This window comes from Zalophus californianus, chromosome 1 (assembly GCF_009762305.2).
Source record: "Zalophus californianus isolate mZalCal1 chromosome 1, mZalCal1.pri.v2, whole genome shotgun sequence".
Classification (NCBI taxonomy): Eukaryota; Metazoa; Chordata; class Mammalia; order Carnivora; family Otariidae; genus Zalophus; species Zalophus californianus.
Window position 1 is genome coordinate 1523288 of NC_045595.1, and position 15024 is coordinate 1538311.

The 15024-nt window shown below is 61.2% G+C and overlaps 2 protein-coding genes and 1 long non-coding RNA gene across 4 annotated transcripts; 1 reads left to right on the top strand and 2 right to left on the bottom strand.

Moving 5' to 3' along the window:
* The first annotated feature begins 135 nt into the window (after positions 1-135).
* Positions 136-3097, top strand: AMH (anti-Mullerian hormone). Of its 2 annotated transcripts, XM_027582566.2 has the most exons (5): positions 140-727; positions 1226-1368; positions 1698-1806; positions 1889-2057; positions 2135-3097. In XM_027582566.2, exons 1-5 carry the CDS (start codon positions 289-291, stop codon positions 3018-3020), a joined length of 1746 nt encoding a protein of 581 aa, XP_027438367.2. In that variant the 5' UTR covers positions 140-288; the 3' UTR covers positions 3021-3097. The 2 variants fall into 2 exon arrangements, with proteins under 2 accessions (XP_027438368.2, XP_027438367.2); XM_027582567.2 differs by lacking the exons at positions 1226-1368; positions 1698-1806 and having other exon boundaries at positions 136-727.
* A 309-nt stretch (positions 3098-3406) lies between these two features.
* On the bottom strand, positions 3407-6778 carry JSRP1 (junctional sarcoplasmic reticulum protein 1). Its single transcript, XM_027582025.1, has 7 exons — positions 6539-6778; positions 5844-6006; positions 5493-5530; positions 5213-5333; positions 4682-4858; positions 3933-4021; positions 3407-3820 (listed from the first exon to the last, which is right to left on the bottom strand). Exons 1-7 carry the CDS (start codon positions 6776-6778, stop codon positions 3407-3409), a joined length of 1242 nt encoding a protein of 413 aa, XP_027437826.1.
* A 5416-nt stretch (positions 6779-12194) lies between these two features.
* LOC113916389 lies at positions 12195-14515 on the bottom strand. Its single transcript, XR_003517919.1, has 4 exons — positions 13941-14515; positions 12579-13302; positions 12410-12490; positions 12195-12244 (listed from the first exon to the last, which is right to left on the bottom strand). It is a non-coding gene; the product is annotated as an uncharacterized LOC113916389 (long non-coding RNA).
* Between the last annotated feature and the right edge of the window lie 509 nt (positions 14516-15024).

A 15024-nucleotide genomic window follows, 5' to 3' on the forward strand; every position in this document is an offset into this window, starting at 1 on the left:
CAGAGCTGTTGGTCGCCGGGGCCGACGCTCCCTGCTCCCCGTCCCACTCCCGCCCCCAGGGGGGACAGCCTCGTCAAGGACAGGCGCTTGACTAGTTGGTCACAGGATGCACCTTGTATTGTGGGTAAGAAGATAGGCCGGGAGGCTGGAACAGAGGAGGCTTTGAGAGCAGCGGCCCGGCCCTGCTCCCCAAGGTCACACGCCAGGAGGGGAGAGGGGCTGCTCTGCACAAACAGCCGGTGCTCGCCCACAGAAGCCAGAGCCACCCAGCCTGTCCCGGCAGCCGGGATGCAGCCTCTGCTGCTCTGGCCACTGGCCCTGGTGCTGTCGGTGCTGGGGCCGCTGCTGGGAGCCGGGGCCCCCGGAGGAGAGGGCTCCAGCACCCCAGCCTCGCCCAGAGAGCCGGCCACAGGTGCGGGGTGGCTCATCTTCCACCAGGACTGGGACTGGCCGCCAGGCAGCCCACAAGATCCCCTGTGCCTGGTGACCCTGGACCAGAAGGGCAATAGGGGCAGCACCCCGCTTCGGGTGGCAGGGGCCCTGAGACGCTATGAGCACGCCTTCCTCGAGGCTGTGCGGCGGGCGCGCTGGGGTCCCCGTGACCTGGCCACCTTCGGGGTCTGTGCCGCCAGCGCCGGGCAGCCCGCCCTGCTCCCTCTGCGGCAGCTGCAGGCATGGCTGGGGGAGCCCGCAGGGCGGCGGCTAACTGTGCTGCACCTGGAGGAAGGTAGGTGGGGGGCCGCGGCGGCGCGAGCTGGGCTGGGGGTCTGGCTCCGGTCTCCTGAGAAGGGAGATGGCCACACTCTCAGGATAGGGTGCTGCCAGAGCCCCTGTTCCAGACTCCTCCCCAGGCTCCTCGGGTGCCCTTAGGTTCTGTGTGGGGCTCTAAGTCCCCAAAGCTTGGCTCCCAAAACCCGTCCGTGCCTGCACTTCCCGGAGCCCAAGGGAGTGGGGCCGGTCCAGCCAAGGCGTCCCTGCTGTGAGAGCTGGCCTGTCCCAAGAAGCCACTGGCCTCAGAGAGACCCCAAGGAGTCAGGGGTGACCAGTGGCAGCTGGTCATTCCTCCGGGCTACCCATGTTGGGGTGTCAGACCTCTCCCACCAGGTCCCCAAGGCTCCCAGTTGGGGTGGGGGCTCTCCCTGCAGGAATGGAAGACGGGCTTCGGGGAGGGGCTTGGGCTTTAGTGGCTCAGGTGTCATCCCCTCCCTGTCTGTCCTGGCCACAGTGACCTGGGAGCCGACACTCTCACTAAAGTTCCAGGCGCCCCCACCTGGAGGAGCCGGCCCTCTAGAGCTGGTGCTGCTGGTGCTGTACCCTGGGCCTGGCCCTGAGGTCGTGGTCACCGGGCCTGGGCTGCCAGGCACCCAGGTACCAGGGCACTGAATGGGGCGGTTCCCAGGCCTCCTGGAGCCCTCACCCAGCAGAGAGAGAGAGCGGGGGGGGGGGGGGCGGGGAGGGGGGGCCGAGGGCGAAGCAGACTTTGCTGCTGAGCAAAGAGCACGTGGGGCTCGATTCCAGGACCCCAGGATCATGACCTGAGCAAAAGGCAGACGGCCAACCGACAGCCTCCCAGGCGCTCGGGTAATGGGGTTTTTAAACTGTGCTGAACAAGGTTCTGAGTGTCCTGGCTGGGCAGCGGGCAGAGCAGGGCTGGCATCCTCACCCCACCCAGCTCGGCTGAGCCCCCATCTCCACAGAACCTTTGCTGGTCCCGGGACACGCGTTACCTGGTGCTGGCCGTGGACCACCCAGCAGGGGACTGGCAGAGCCCTGGGGTCACCCTGACCCTGCAACCCCGAGGAGACGGTAGGCTCTCAAAGGCAGGGACCTGGCAAGGGCGGGCTGCCCTCGGCCCCCAAACACTAAGCCATCCCCGGGGTCACGCCAGGCCACACAGGTGCACCCCTGAGCACCACCCAGCTGCAGGAGCTGCTGTTCGGCCCCAACCCCCGCTGCTTCACGCGGATGACCCCGGCCCTGCTCCTGCTGCCACTGCCCGGGCCCACATCAATGCCCGCGCACGGCCTCCTGGACCAAGTGCCCTTCCCGCCACCCAGGTGTGCGCAGGCCCAGGTGGGGGAGGGGGAGGGGAGGAACCTTGTACCTGCTCATGCCTCCCAACTCCGCCTTCCAGGCCCCCCCAGGAGCAGCAGGCCAAGGAGCCACCGCCCAGCGCAGACCCCTTCCTGGAGACGCTCACGCGCCTAGTGCGTACCCTGCGGGGGCCCCCCGCCCAGGCCTCGCCGCCGCACCTGGCCCTGGACCCAGGCGCGCTGGCCGGCTTCCCGCAGGGCCTCGTCAACCTGTCGGACCCCGCGACACAGGAGCGCCTGCTCGACGGCGAGGAGCCGCTGCTGCTGCTGATGCTGCCACCCGCCTCGGCCACGGCCGGGGACCCCGCGCCGCTGCAGGGCCCCGAGTCCGCGCCCTGGGCCGCGGACCTAGCGCATCGTGTGGCCTCCGAGCTGCGGGCCGCGGCCGCCGAGCTCCGCGGGCTCCCGGGGCTGCCCCCGGCCGCCACGCCGCTGCTGGAGCGCCTGCTCGCGCTCTGCCCCGGGGCCCCGGGGGATTCGGGGGACCCCGGCGGCCCGGGTGACCCACTGCGCGCGCTACTGCTGCTCAAGGCGCTGCAGGGTCTGCGGGCCGAGTGGCGGGGGCGCGAGCGGAGCGGGCCCCCACGGGCACAGCGCAGCGCTGGCGCCGGGGCGGCGGACGGGCCGTGCGCGCTGCGCGAGCTGAGCGTAGACCTGCGCGCGGAGCGCTCGGTGCTCATCCCCGAGACGTACCAGGCCAACAACTGCCAGGGCGCGTGCGGCTGGCCGCAGTCCGACCGCAACCCGCGCTACGGCAGCCACGTGGTGCTACTGCTCAAGATGCAGGCCCGGGGCGCCGCCCTGGCGCGCCCGCCCTGCTGCGTGCCCACGGCCTACGCCGGCAAGCTCCTCATCAGCCTGTCGGAGGAGCGCATCCGCGCGCACCACGTGCCCAACATGGTGGCCACCGAGTGCGGCTGCCGGTGACCCCTGCACCGGCCGCCAGTGGCGTCCCCGCCCATATTTATTCGGACCCCAATCCTCGCCCCAATAAAGACCGACAAGCAGTAGCTGATGTGTATGTGCCTTTGGGAGACAGGCGGGGGCCTCGTCCTGGCCAGCTCTCCCCAGGCGCGGAGGGCAGCGTCATCCCCGACGGCGCCCACGGCCTCGACTCCTGCCCCCACCGGCGTCCCAGCCTAGAGCTACCATCTCCAGCATTCAGGCCCGGGCAGCTGCCGGCGTGGAGGCTCAAAGGAGCAGGCGACCCTGGGGCGGCAGCACTCAATTTATTTCGCTGAACCGCGGGGCCACCGACAGGATTGGGGGGGCGGGGATTGTCCCAGGATTGTGTCCCGGGACCGAGGCCTGGCTCAGTCCCGCCCCTTGCCCGCGCGGTGCCTCTGGCGTCCGGGAGGCGGGTCCGTGTCGGGGCGCCGCGGGGAGTTCCAGGCCTGCCTCTTTTTGTGTCCGGGGTCTCGGGAGTCCTGCATCCAATGCCGATGGCCTCCTTCGCGCACCTCCCAGCGCCGGGGTAGGGCCGCTCGGGGCTCCCTGGCGGCCGGTGGCTTCTCCTGCTTCGGAGGCCTCACCTCCTTCCGCGGCTTCTCCTTCCGCGGCCTCTCCTTCCGAGGCCTCTCCTCCTTGCGTGGAGGCTCCTTGGGCGCGCGCTTTTCCCCAGCAGCCTTCTCTGCGCCCTCCCGGCTTGCTGGAACCTCGGCCTTCTCCTCCTCCTCCTCCTGGGGCTCCGGGGGTCCCGATGGGGGCGCCCAGGCCTTGGGCTTCGGCTGCAACTGCAAGGCCGGTGGTGTGAGGTGGTGGGTTCAGCGCACACCTGCCCTGCGTGGTGCTCAGGCCCCTTCCCCCAAGGGCCTGTGGTCCCTTAATGGAAGCACTTACCCGGGCTGATGCTGGCTCCGGGGCCGAGCTTGGAGGTACCCACGGCTCAGGGACAGGTGCAGGGGCATCTGCCTCCCCGGCCACAGCATCTTGGAGGGGAGGGGAGTCAGCCCAGGCCTAGGCGCAGACCAGACCCGCCATCCCAGCCTTCCCCCCCAGAGCTCCCTCTCCCCTCCCTCCCAGCCTCCAGAAGGGAAGGCTCCTGGCCTCTGCGGCTAAGGCGCCCCCTTCCCTCCAAATCTCCCTCATTCCAGTTGCAAAAGGGCTGGCCATGTTTCTCCACGGGCTGTAGGAGCTCCCTGGCGCATACTACCCAGAGGGGGCTCATGGGGCCAGTCCTGGGGGGCAAAGCCCATGAGGGGTGAGGACCTGTTCAGGGAGGAGAGAGGTGCGCCAAGATCCGATCTGGGAGAGGGAGGGCCCCCGGAGAAGGTCCACAGTGGGGGAAGGGGGAGGAGGCGCTTTCCACCAAAGCCCGCACAGAGGGAGGGCCCAGGCCCCATCCCGGGGGCGCACAAGGCCAGTGGCTGAACAGGGGTGCACAGTGGGGCAGTGAGGGGACCAAGGACTCCTCACAGAGTCCACGCCAGGGAGAAGGGGACCAGCGGGGGTGGGGGGACAGGTATATGAGACCCGCCCCTGGAGGGGAGGCACACAGATCCAACCCTTGGGGGGCACACGAGCTCCCCTGGGAGGGCGGGCAGGCGCCCAGGTGCAGCCACTCCCGGGGGGAGGGGCCTCAGGCTCACCGCGGCACAGCTGGAAGGCCGAGCCCAGCAGCGCCACGAATGAGGCGAGCACCAGGCACTTGTTGAGTGACAGGTCTCCCCAGGGCAGCTCCTCGCTCAGGGCAGGGGCTGGGGGTGGCGGCGGCCGCTGCGGGGGTGGTGAGGCCTGCACCTTCTTGCGCACCGGGCTCCGGGGTGCTGCGGGGAGCAAGGGCTGGGCTGGGCGCGGCCCCCAGGGGCTCAGCCCTGCCTGGCTACGGGCTCTGGGCCAGGGAACTAAGCCTGCGAGCTTCAGAGCTTCGCTGGCATGTGGAGAATACTCTAGAAGGTGATGAGCTGAAGCCTAGGAGCACCTTCCGTTGTGTTATCATGAATCAGCGGAGGCTTCCAGCCCTGTTAGTTACAGCTAGAGACACGCAGGGACAGAACCCAGCCAGCAGCCTCACTGCACCCTGTCCCCGCCCCCCAGATCCAAGGACCCAGCCCAGGGCCTGCCCCCCTTGCTGGGCCATACCCACTCCCCCACCTCACCCCTGCCTTCTGCAAACCTACTTGCTCCTGCTTTCAGCCTCTCTTTCCCGTGTCCTGGGGCCACTTTGGCCACGGGCTCCTTCTCTGTCTTCTTGGGCCTGGCATCCACACTGCTTGCGGGGCTGCCCTCAGCTTGAGAAACCTATGAGAAGTCGTGAGTGTCCCGGGGTGTTTCCTTCCCCTCTTTCCTCCAAGGGAACGCAGACTCTTCCCATGGGGTGTAGAAAGCCACCCCCTTGGCCAGCGTGTCCCTGATTCCAGGGGCACCCCAGGCAGAAACCCCAGGGCCCCGGCTACTCACATGGGGCCAGCCGCTAGAGTCGGCCAGTCTGGGCATCGCTGTTGGAGGAAAAGAGGGAGAGTCAAGGTCGTGAGACACCCCCACACACACACCTCTAAGGCCCATCCCACCCTCTGCTGGGCTCTGCTGGGTTGGGGCGGGGTGATCGCTCCCATTTTACAGATTAGAAAGCAACCAGGCTCAGAGGCAGTCCTGCCCCAAGGCACTAATGGGCACAGAGGTTGGAAACGGGGAGCATAGGTTGAGCCAGTCCAACGTGGGAGTCTTAGTCCTGGTCTCTGCCAGTCAGCCACCTGGCTCAACAGGAGGAAGGGGGCGGGGGCTCTGTCCGGCCCGCGCCCCTGTGGGTACCTTGAGCCCTGTCCTCCTGGGGCTGGTCAGGGCAGGGGTCAGCCAGTGTGGAGCGGTCCTCGCCTGCTTGGCAGCTGCCCAGGCCTCCATCCAGCTCCTCCAAGGCCCTGGTTGTCATGGAGACGTCTGAGCACCTCGGATCCAGGGTTGGGCAGGGGGAGGCCTGGAGAGGCGGCGTCTTGGTCAGAGGCGTCTTGCATTTGCTGAGCCCCTGCTGTGGGCCCCGGGCCTGATCTGGGGCTGCCCCTTATACATGAATGAAGTGGCCCCCTGGCTCTCAGCTCAGCCTTTGCTGGTCCTTCCGCCTGGATCCTCCTTTACGTGGCAGAGTCACCCTCGGGTGGGCGTGGCCCAGCTGCCCCCCGCCCCCCCAGCCCTGGGACCCCTCCCTGAGCACGTGGAGGCTGCTGGGGCCCAGAGAGGGCTGGGACCCACCCAAGGTCCCACGCAGATGAGCTAAGACAGCCCAGACCAGAACCCTTGGCCCCAGGGTCGGCTCAGGTTCTCTGAGACCAGGCACTATTTTTATCCAGTGCTGGAGGCCAGTGGAACAGGCCGATCTGCCGCCCAGCCCCTCCCAGGATTTTACCCCCGCGGGGTCTCTGAACTGTCCTCGCAGGCCGGCCGTTCCTGGCACCCAAGCCCCCAGCCCCTCAGTCCAGAAGCTCAGGCTGTAGCAGCAGGACCGGCCTCACTCCGGCCACCACAGGCAGGAGCTGGGGGGGCCCTGGGGCTTCCTGATCCCAGCGCTGGGGCCCCTGCCTCTTCCCACGGCCTCTACTCCCATAGGGCAGATAGGGAAACTGATTCTCCAGGGAGAGCCAACCGCCAGAGGTCGTGGGCAGCTTGTTGTCAGACCCAGCTCTGCCAGCTTCCCACAGCCATGTTTTGGGGTCCCCATGCCCCTGGCTGCCGGCGTTAGCTTGTCCTGACATCTCTGGTCGGAAGAGTGATCCTTCCCTGGGGCTGGAGCAGGGCACTGCGCGAGGGGCCCAAACGGGCAGTGGGCAGGTGCCCTTAGGTATTAGGGGGCAGCCACAAGAGTTGGAGGCCCCCATGGACCTCAGAGATGCCCTCCCCAGACCCAAGGGACCCCCACCTCTGCCCAGGCCTCCCCCTGCCCCACTTACTCCACAGCCGCCACGGTGAGCCCGCTGGACAGATGGAGCCCGGGGACAGTGGCCCCAAGACAGACAGCAACAGGTGTCTGGAGGCAGCGGTGTGGGCCAATCCGCCGAGCAGGCCGCAGCGGGAAGGGGAGGAGGGCCGCGGGGGGGGAGACTGCGGCTGGGGCGGCCCCCACCCTTGCAGCAGGACTGGGCCTTGGCCAGAGGGTGACCCCACCCCCATTTCAGCACAGAGCCACTGCCTGGCTGGCCACGGTGGGCCTGGGGATGTCCCTTCCTGTCTCTGAGCCTCAGAGAAGCAGGTCCTGGAGGTGAGGGCACCCACAAAGGGTCACCTTGCTTTCTCTCTCGAATTCGGCCAGCAGGCCTATGAAGCGTGAAGTCGGCGGGGCTCCGCCGAGGCGAAGCCAACTGCATCCCAGCTCCCAGAGCAGCAGGGGGGTGGCCTGCGGGACCAGGGGTGTGAGGGAGGGCTCCCGGGGCCAGCCGGGGCGAGGCACCAGCTGAGAGGCCTGTTTCCTCATGTAGAATCCGAATTCGGTAACCACTCCGTAACCATGGGCGCAGCTGTGCTTCCATGACCACAGTCAGCTCCAGAATATTCTGTCACCGCAAAAGCAACACCCCCCCAGCCCCCGGCCCCCGCCGGCCCCCTGCCCGTCTGTGGATGAGCCCGTTCCGGACGTGTCACCCGCGTGGACGCACACCCCGTGTGGCCTTCCGTGTCTGGCTCCCTCCCTGAGCGTCGTGGGCGCCTGGCTCCCGTCCGCGGCCGCGGGACGCTCCCCTGCGTGGGGAACTCCTTGGGTTTATCTGTTCCTTGGCATCCGACAGGGCTGAGACTGGGGGGAGAGGAAGTAATTTGGTCAAGTACAGTGTCAGATCCTGTCTTTATAAAATATAAAATGTGCATATTTTGTTCATCATGGGTTTTTATGCATTAATTTTTTTATTGTGGTAAATACATAGAACATGAAATATATCACTTTAATCTCTTCTAAGTGCACAGCTCCGCGGCATGAAGCCCACTCACACGGTCCTGCGACCACCCCCACCCTCCGTCTCCAGAACGTTCCGTCTCCCCACACGGAGACTCTGTCCCCACCCCCTGCCCCAGCCCCGGCTCCCACCCTCTCCTCTCTGTTTCTGTGGACGGGACTCCTCTGGGGACCTCCTGGGAGTGGGGTCCTGCGGGATGTGTCCTTCTGGGTCCGGCTCCTCTCACTGAGCCCGGTGTCCTCGGGGTCCCTCCGCGTCGTGGCAGGTGTCGGGGTCCCTTCCTTCCTGGGGCTGGAGCGTGTTCCCGCGTGGGGACGGACCGCACCGTGTGTATCCTTCACCCATCGATGGACACTGGGGTGTTTCTACCTTTTGGCTGCTGTGAATCATGCTGCTGTGAACACAGGTGTGCAAATACCTGTTTGAATCCCTCCTTTCAATTCTTTTTTTCTTAACACCAGCTTTGTGAGATATACTTTATATACCAGGCTAGTCACCCATAAGAAAAAGTGGTTTTTAATATTAAAATGTGTGAAGATAAACCAAGGTTACATAACAATGAATTCCAGGAGCATCTGGGTGGGATCTTAAAATACCAGTTTGCCTGGCAATGACCAAAATATCCATGGGTAGTGACCAAAATGGCTCGATCGCACGACCCTGAGATCTGAGTCGACCTGTGTCGAAATCAGGAGTCGAACACTGGGCCGACTGAGCCCCCCAGGTGCCCCCAAAGTGACCAGAAACAACTTAACCCCCTCCAGCAGGAGCTGTGTGTGACCAACCCCCTCCGTCGGCCTCCAAAACCGAGCGCTCCCTTTCCGATGTTTACAAGCCACTCGGCCTGTGACATTCGCTTGCAGCCGCCTGAACGGACTGAGACAGGGCGCTGCAGATGCAATTAATTAAGATGAGGGCGTACGGGGACAAGGTGGACCCCAGGCCAACAGGATGGCATCCTTGTAAGAAGAGAGCAATTTGGAAACAGGCGGGCGCAGGGAGAAAGAAGACGATGCAGCTACGCGCCGCGCTGGGGAGGACAGAGGCGGCGGCGAGCCCCGGAGCGCCGCGTGGGAGGGGGCGTGGGCAGGAGCTGCAGGAGGACCGCCCCCAGCCTCCTCGGGGTGGGGGGCGAGGGCGCCCTGCTCATGCCGGGATCCCAGACTCCGCCTCCAGAGGGTGTTTTCAGCCTCCCGCGTTGCGGTTATTAGTTACAGAAGCTCCAAGACACTCATACACCCGAAACCTTCATTCTCCCCATATGGTTGCACAGAGAAACAGGGGTCCCTTGCTCTGGGGGGCTCCAGGCTCTCCTCTCGATATTCAGAGGCACATCCTGAGTCCTGTACCCAGGTGTTTGCAGCTGGAAAGCCTGGGCCACTTTGGGACCCCTAAGGGGGAGTGGGTTTGGGCAGTGAGTCATCATCACTACAATCCCTGAGCGGATCAGGTCTCCCCAGGAGCCACCCATGAAACCTGACAAACCTGCCCACCCACATAGTAGAGGCTGGCAGCCTGCTGCACCCCCAAAACCCTGCTCACATTCTTCCTTGGTACACAAGGAAACCCGAAATTTTAGACAATGTAGACCAGAGACCATTGTTAACACGCCCAGCATGCTCCCATCCCAAACCACACAGTCTGATACCCACGTGTTCTCTCTTCGGGTGCAGGTCTAACTTTTGTTTTAATAGTATTTACAGATTCTTTTTTTTTTTTAAAGATTTTATTTATTTATTTGAGAGAGAGAATGAGAGATAGAAAGCACGAGAGGGAAGAGGGTCAGAGGGAGAAGCAGACTCCCCGCTGAGCAGGGAGCCCGATGCGGGACTCGATCCCGGGACTCCAGGATCATGACCTGAGCCGAAGGCAGTCGCTTAACCAACTGAGCCACCCAGGCACCCTTACAGATTCTTTTTTTTTTCTTGTTTAAATAGACTCCACACCCAATGAGGGGCTCGAACTCACAACCCCGAGTTCAAGAGTCACACGCTTTACCCACCAAGCCAGCCAGGTGCCCTTCCATATTCATTTTTTTTAAAAAACTAGCATCACGGGGGCACCTGGGTGGCTCAGTCTGTTAAGCATCTGCCTTCGGCTCATGTCATGATCCCGGGGTTTCAAGATCGAGCCCCGCATTGGGCTCCCTGCTCAGCGGGGAGTCTGCTTCTCCCTCTGCCCCTCCCCCTGCTTGTGCTCTCTCTCTCTCTCTCTCTCTCTCTCTCAAATAAATAAAATCTTTAAAAAAAAATTGAGCCTGTTCTGAACGTGTCACCCACATGGACTCACACCCCGTGTGGCCTTCTGTGTCTGGTTCCCTCCCTGAGCGTCGCGGGCTCAGGGCCCATCCCCGGAGGCAGCGCGTGTGGGCACCTTGTTCCTGTTCCCGCTCCGCAGCCACAGGACACTCCCGTGCGTGGATGGACCGTGTTGTGTGTACCTATGTGTCCATTGGTGGACACTGGGTTGTCTCCACCTTAGGCCGTTGTGAATCGTGCTGCTCGGAACATGCGTGTACCAAGCATTTGGAGTCCCAACTTCTGGGAAGATGTGTAGGATTGGAATTGCTGGTCATGGGGTCATTCTATGTTTAGCTTTTCAGGAACCACCAAACTGTAACATACTCTCAAGGGAAAAGAAAATGTAGTTTGCAAAACAAGGTGTTCAGATGTTCACTAAAGGTTCTAGGTGGGTTTTTTTTTTAAGATTTTATTTATTTATTTTACAGGGAGAGACACAGCGAGAGAGGGAACACAAGCAGGGGGAGTGGGAGAGGGAGAAGCAGGCTTCCCGCGGAGCAGGGAGCCCGATGCGGGGCTCGATCCCAGGACCCTGGGACCATGACCTGAGCCGAAGGCAGATGCCCAAGGACTGAGCCTCCCAGGTGCCCTCTAGGTTTTTGTTTTTTTTTTAAGATCTATTTACTTATCTGAGAGAGAGAGAGAGTGTGTGGGTGAGTGAAAGCTGGGGTGGGGAGGGGCAGAGGGAGGGAGAGAATCTTTAGGAGACTCCCCACTGAGTGCAGAGGCTGCCACGGGGCTCGATCTCAAGGCCCTGAGATCATGAGCTGAGCTGAAACCAAGAGTCAGAGGCTTAGTGAACTGAGCCACCCATGTGCCCCATGATGCTAGTTTTTATTTTTATTTTTTTAAAACATATTTTTAAAGATTTATTTATTTATTTATTTATTTATCTGACTGAGAGAGACAGCGAGAGAGGGAGCACACGCAGGCGGAGTGGGAGAGGGAGAAGCAAACTTCCCGCTGAGCAGGGAGCCCGATGCGGGGCTCGATCCCAGGACCCCAGGGTCATGATCTGAGCTGAAGGCAGACGCTTAACGACTGAGCCACCCACACACCCCGAACTGTATACTTCAAATGAGACTAATGCAGGCGCGCCTGGGTGGCTCATCAGTTAAGTGACCAACCCTTGATTTGGGCTCAGGCCCTGATCTCAGGGTCATGGGATCAAGCCCCATGTGGGGCTCTGTGCTGGGCTGGAGCCTGTCTAAGATTCTCTCTCCCTCTGCCCCTCCCCCCTCTGAAAAACAAATAAAATTAAAAAAATTAAAATAAACGAGATTATTGCATAGTATATGAATTCTATCTGATCAAACCTGTTACAAAATGTTAGGAGTTCCAGAAAAAAATAAAGCTCTATAGAATAAATATGTCTACTGTATTAATTATTACTGAAATATAATACACAGAATAAGGTATACAGATAAATACTACGAAATTAGATACAGCAAAATATGTGTTTATAAATATATATCAAAATGGGGCGCCTACGGGTGGCTCAGTTGGTTAAGCAACTGCCTTCGGCTCAGGTCATGATCCTGGAGTCCCGGGATCGAGTCCCGCATCGGGCTCCCTGCTCGGCAGGGAGTCGGCTTCTCCCTCTGCCCCTCCCCCCTCTCATGTGCGCGCTCTCTCTCTCTCTCTCTCTCTCTCTCATTCTCTCTCTTTCAAAATAAATAAATACACTCTTTAAAAAAATAAGTATATCAAAACGTATATAATGTGGAGTATTTTATATCCACACATAGAGTGTAAACACAGATGAAAAATATACACAAAAGTTCTGGTAAGAAATATGCCCGTATATGGGGCGCCTGGGTGGCTCAGTCGTTGGGCGTCTGTCTTCGGTTCAGGTCATGATCCCAGGGTCCTGGGATCGAGCCCCACATCGGGCTCCCTGCTCCGCGGGGAGTCTGCTTCTCCTTCTCCCACTCCCCTGCTTGTGTTTCCTCTCTCGCTGTCTCTCTCTCTCTCTCTGTCAAATAAATAAATAAAATCTTAAAAAAAAAAAAAGAAAGAAATATGCCCGTATATATTTAGTGTCCTCAGTGAACATCCATTGCTCTTGGCTTTATTTATTTATTTAAATTTATTTATTTTTTTAAGTAATTTCTACGCCCAGCGTGGGGCTGAAACTCACAATGCCGAGATGGAGAGTCGCGCGCTCCACAGACTGAGCCCGCTGGGCGCCCCGTGGGTCTCATATTCAGCAACAGAAATTCTGTAGAAATGAAGGTAAAACTAGGTGAACATAGAGGAGGGGGCCACGTGGGGCAGGAAATAGAATAGCCACGCCTTCGTGTTCTGACCTCCGCCTGTGGACCGTTTTCTATCAGGAAACCTCTGCGGAAACATTGGCCTCACTGGGTGTATCCAGGAGCGTGGACACGGGAAGTACAAGGGAGATAAGAACAGTTCGCCCGTTTGAGATAAGCCCTGCTCACGTCTGTGTCGTCCATCCCCTCGGGGGCTTCGAACGTGCGCGTTTGCGACGTTGTCCCGATGCCACCAGCGTGGCCTGTGGTCCCCCGCTCTATCTCACGGCCACAGACGCATGCGTGTGGATCCGTGGCCAGACGGCTGCCGGGCTGGCTGACAGCCCTCAGTTCTGGCCTGTTTTCCTGCAGCTTGGTCCACGCGGTCCAAAGGCCTGCCTTTCCGTTCTCAGGAGCAGAGATCGGAGAAGGGGCCAGGCTGGGGGCATGATAACAGGAGCTTCGAGCTTCTTCCAGTTTTACTCTTTAGTGTTTTATTATGAAAATTTCCAAACGTTGAGGAACTTTTCCAGCGGACACAGACCACACACCTCCGCCTCCATCCCACCGGTAACGTTTGCCGGGCTCGCCTTGTCTGGCTCCAGCCGCGTGTCCACAGCCCCGTCTCTGCGTTTTATTTTAAAGTCGGATGTAGATATTGAAACACTTCAGAATGGACTAGAGATCCGTGTGTTTGGCTGAAATTCACATGCCACCGCGGTCACTGACCCAGATGCCCAAGGTCCGCCTCAGTCCACGTGGGAGTTCCCCGGGGCCCCTGTGATGGATGGCCACCAATTTAGTGGCTTAAAACCACAGGGATTGATTCTCTTGACTGGGCTCGGGAGTCCTAAAACCCCGGCGTGGGCAGGGCTGGTCCCCCCCGGGGCCCCCGGGAGACCCGGCTCCGGCCTTTTCCTGGCCCGCGCCCCCCCCCCCCATCCTCACCGCCAGCAGCGCGGGGTCTGCCCATCTCTGGGACTCCCACCCTCTGCCTCCCTCTTGTGAGGGCCTCGTGAGGACCTCGTGAGGACGCCGGGCCCCCCAGGAACCCAGGGTCACCCCCTCCTCGGGGGCTGTGACTTGCTCCCACCTCAAAGTCCCTTTTACCATGTGAGGTGATACACCCACATGTTCTGGAACTAGGACATGGTTTTGGGTGGCTGTTTTCAGCCAACTATACTCTATAATTCCTTTTTTAAAATCAGAGTGAGACCCCCAGCTTCCCTGGCACCCCCAGATACCTAACACCGCCATACTGATTTCACCCGGACATGAGGCATGGGCTCTCTCCCTCCTTGACATGCTCACGCCACACCCTCTGCTGTCCCGTACCTGCAGCTCAGCTCTCACCACCTCCAAGAAGCCCTCCCTGACACCCCTCTTTCCTACCCTGCAGTCTAGGGGGTCCCTCACCTCTCACAGGCCCATTCCGCCAGTCTGATTTCTCTCTTGGTCCCCAGCAAGCCCAGCCAGGGCAGGCTGCCTTGAGTGCCTGATCCGGAGCCTTCCTTCCCCCCGAGGTCCTCCGAGAGTGGAGGTGTCCTTCCTCACAGACTCAGCATTTATAGGTGCACCCAGAGTAGATGGAGAAAGGAGAACATGACATTTGCTGGACACGGGGTGGTGTCTCAGGGCATCTGTGGTTGTCACGATGGGGGGAGGGAGCTCCTGGCACTGAATGGTGGGGGGAACCAGCGATGTGCTCACCCCCCACAGTGCCCAGACGGCCCCCAGACATGACCAGCCTGACTGTGCATAGTGGGAATTCATTGCCGCGGGAGTACCTGAACCCTGGTGCTTCCAATCCTGGTGGTGGCAGGCGCCTGGGTCCCCTCCCCGCCCCCACAGCCAGTAAAGCCAATGAAAATGTTCCTCATGCCAGCTGCCCCCACCTCCCTGACAGCAGGCAGAGGGAGCCATCCCCAGACCCAGAGCCCAGCCTCCTCAAGAGGATGAGGGACACTGCTCCTACACCCCTGCCCCGCGCTGGGAGCCCCCAGATGCCCTGCCCCCTCCCCGCAGTGACTCTCCCTGACTCAGATGCCCTGCCCCACCTGACCCCCCCACACCCCCTTTCTCTCCCACTTCTGCTTCTCTGCAAGTTGCTGCGACTTGTTTTTTACCAAGAGGCTACATTTTTCCCCCCTTTCCACCCACGATGATTCCAAATTAAAGAGTGCTTTGGTCAGCAACAGCGCAAAGCCTGTTGATGAAGAAGGACCCTTCCCTTCCCACCCGAGTCTTGGGTCTCTCAAGGCTGGTTCCCCATAGGCTGAAGAGGGCTACACCTCATTCTCCAGACTCTGCCCCCGGCAGGTAAGGACTTCTGGTGGACATCTCACCGGACCAGGTTCTTCCTGGGCAGTGGGCCAGGGCAGTCTCGAACCCACTGGTGCTGGGGGTCAGCTGTGATCTCTGTCACTTCCTGGCCTCAGCATGGGGGGTAGACAGACACCATTTGACCAAGTGACCAGTGGCAGGTCTGGATTCTGGACTC

Excerpts from the sequence above, each read along its gene's own strand:
- AMH (XM_027582566.2), top strand. The coding sequence starts at position 289 with ATGCAGCCTCTGCTGCTCTGGCCACTGGCCCTGGTGCTGTCGGTGCTG. Across the intron at positions 728-1,225 it reads TGTGCTGCACCTGGAGGAAG|TGACCTGGGAGCCGACACTC; the intron begins GTAGGTGGGGGG and ends TCCTGGCCACAG. Across the intron at positions 1,369-1,697 it reads CTGGGCTGCCAGGCACCCAG|AACCTTTGCTGGTCCCGGGA; the intron begins GTACCAGGGCAC and ends CCATCTCCACAG.
- JSRP1 (XM_027582025.1), bottom strand. The coding sequence starts at position 6,778 with ATGTCAGGACAAGCTAACGCCGGCAGCCAGGGGCATGGGGACCCCAAA. Across the intron at positions 5,531-5,843 it reads CCAGGAGGACAGGGCTCAAG|CGATGCCCAGACTGGCCGAC; the intron begins GTACCCACAGGG and ends TTCCTCCAACAG. Across the intron at positions 3,821-3,932 it reads CGGAGCCAGCATCAGCCCGG|CCGAAGCCCAAGGCCTGGGC; the intron begins GTAAGTGCTTCC and ends TTGCAGTTGCAG.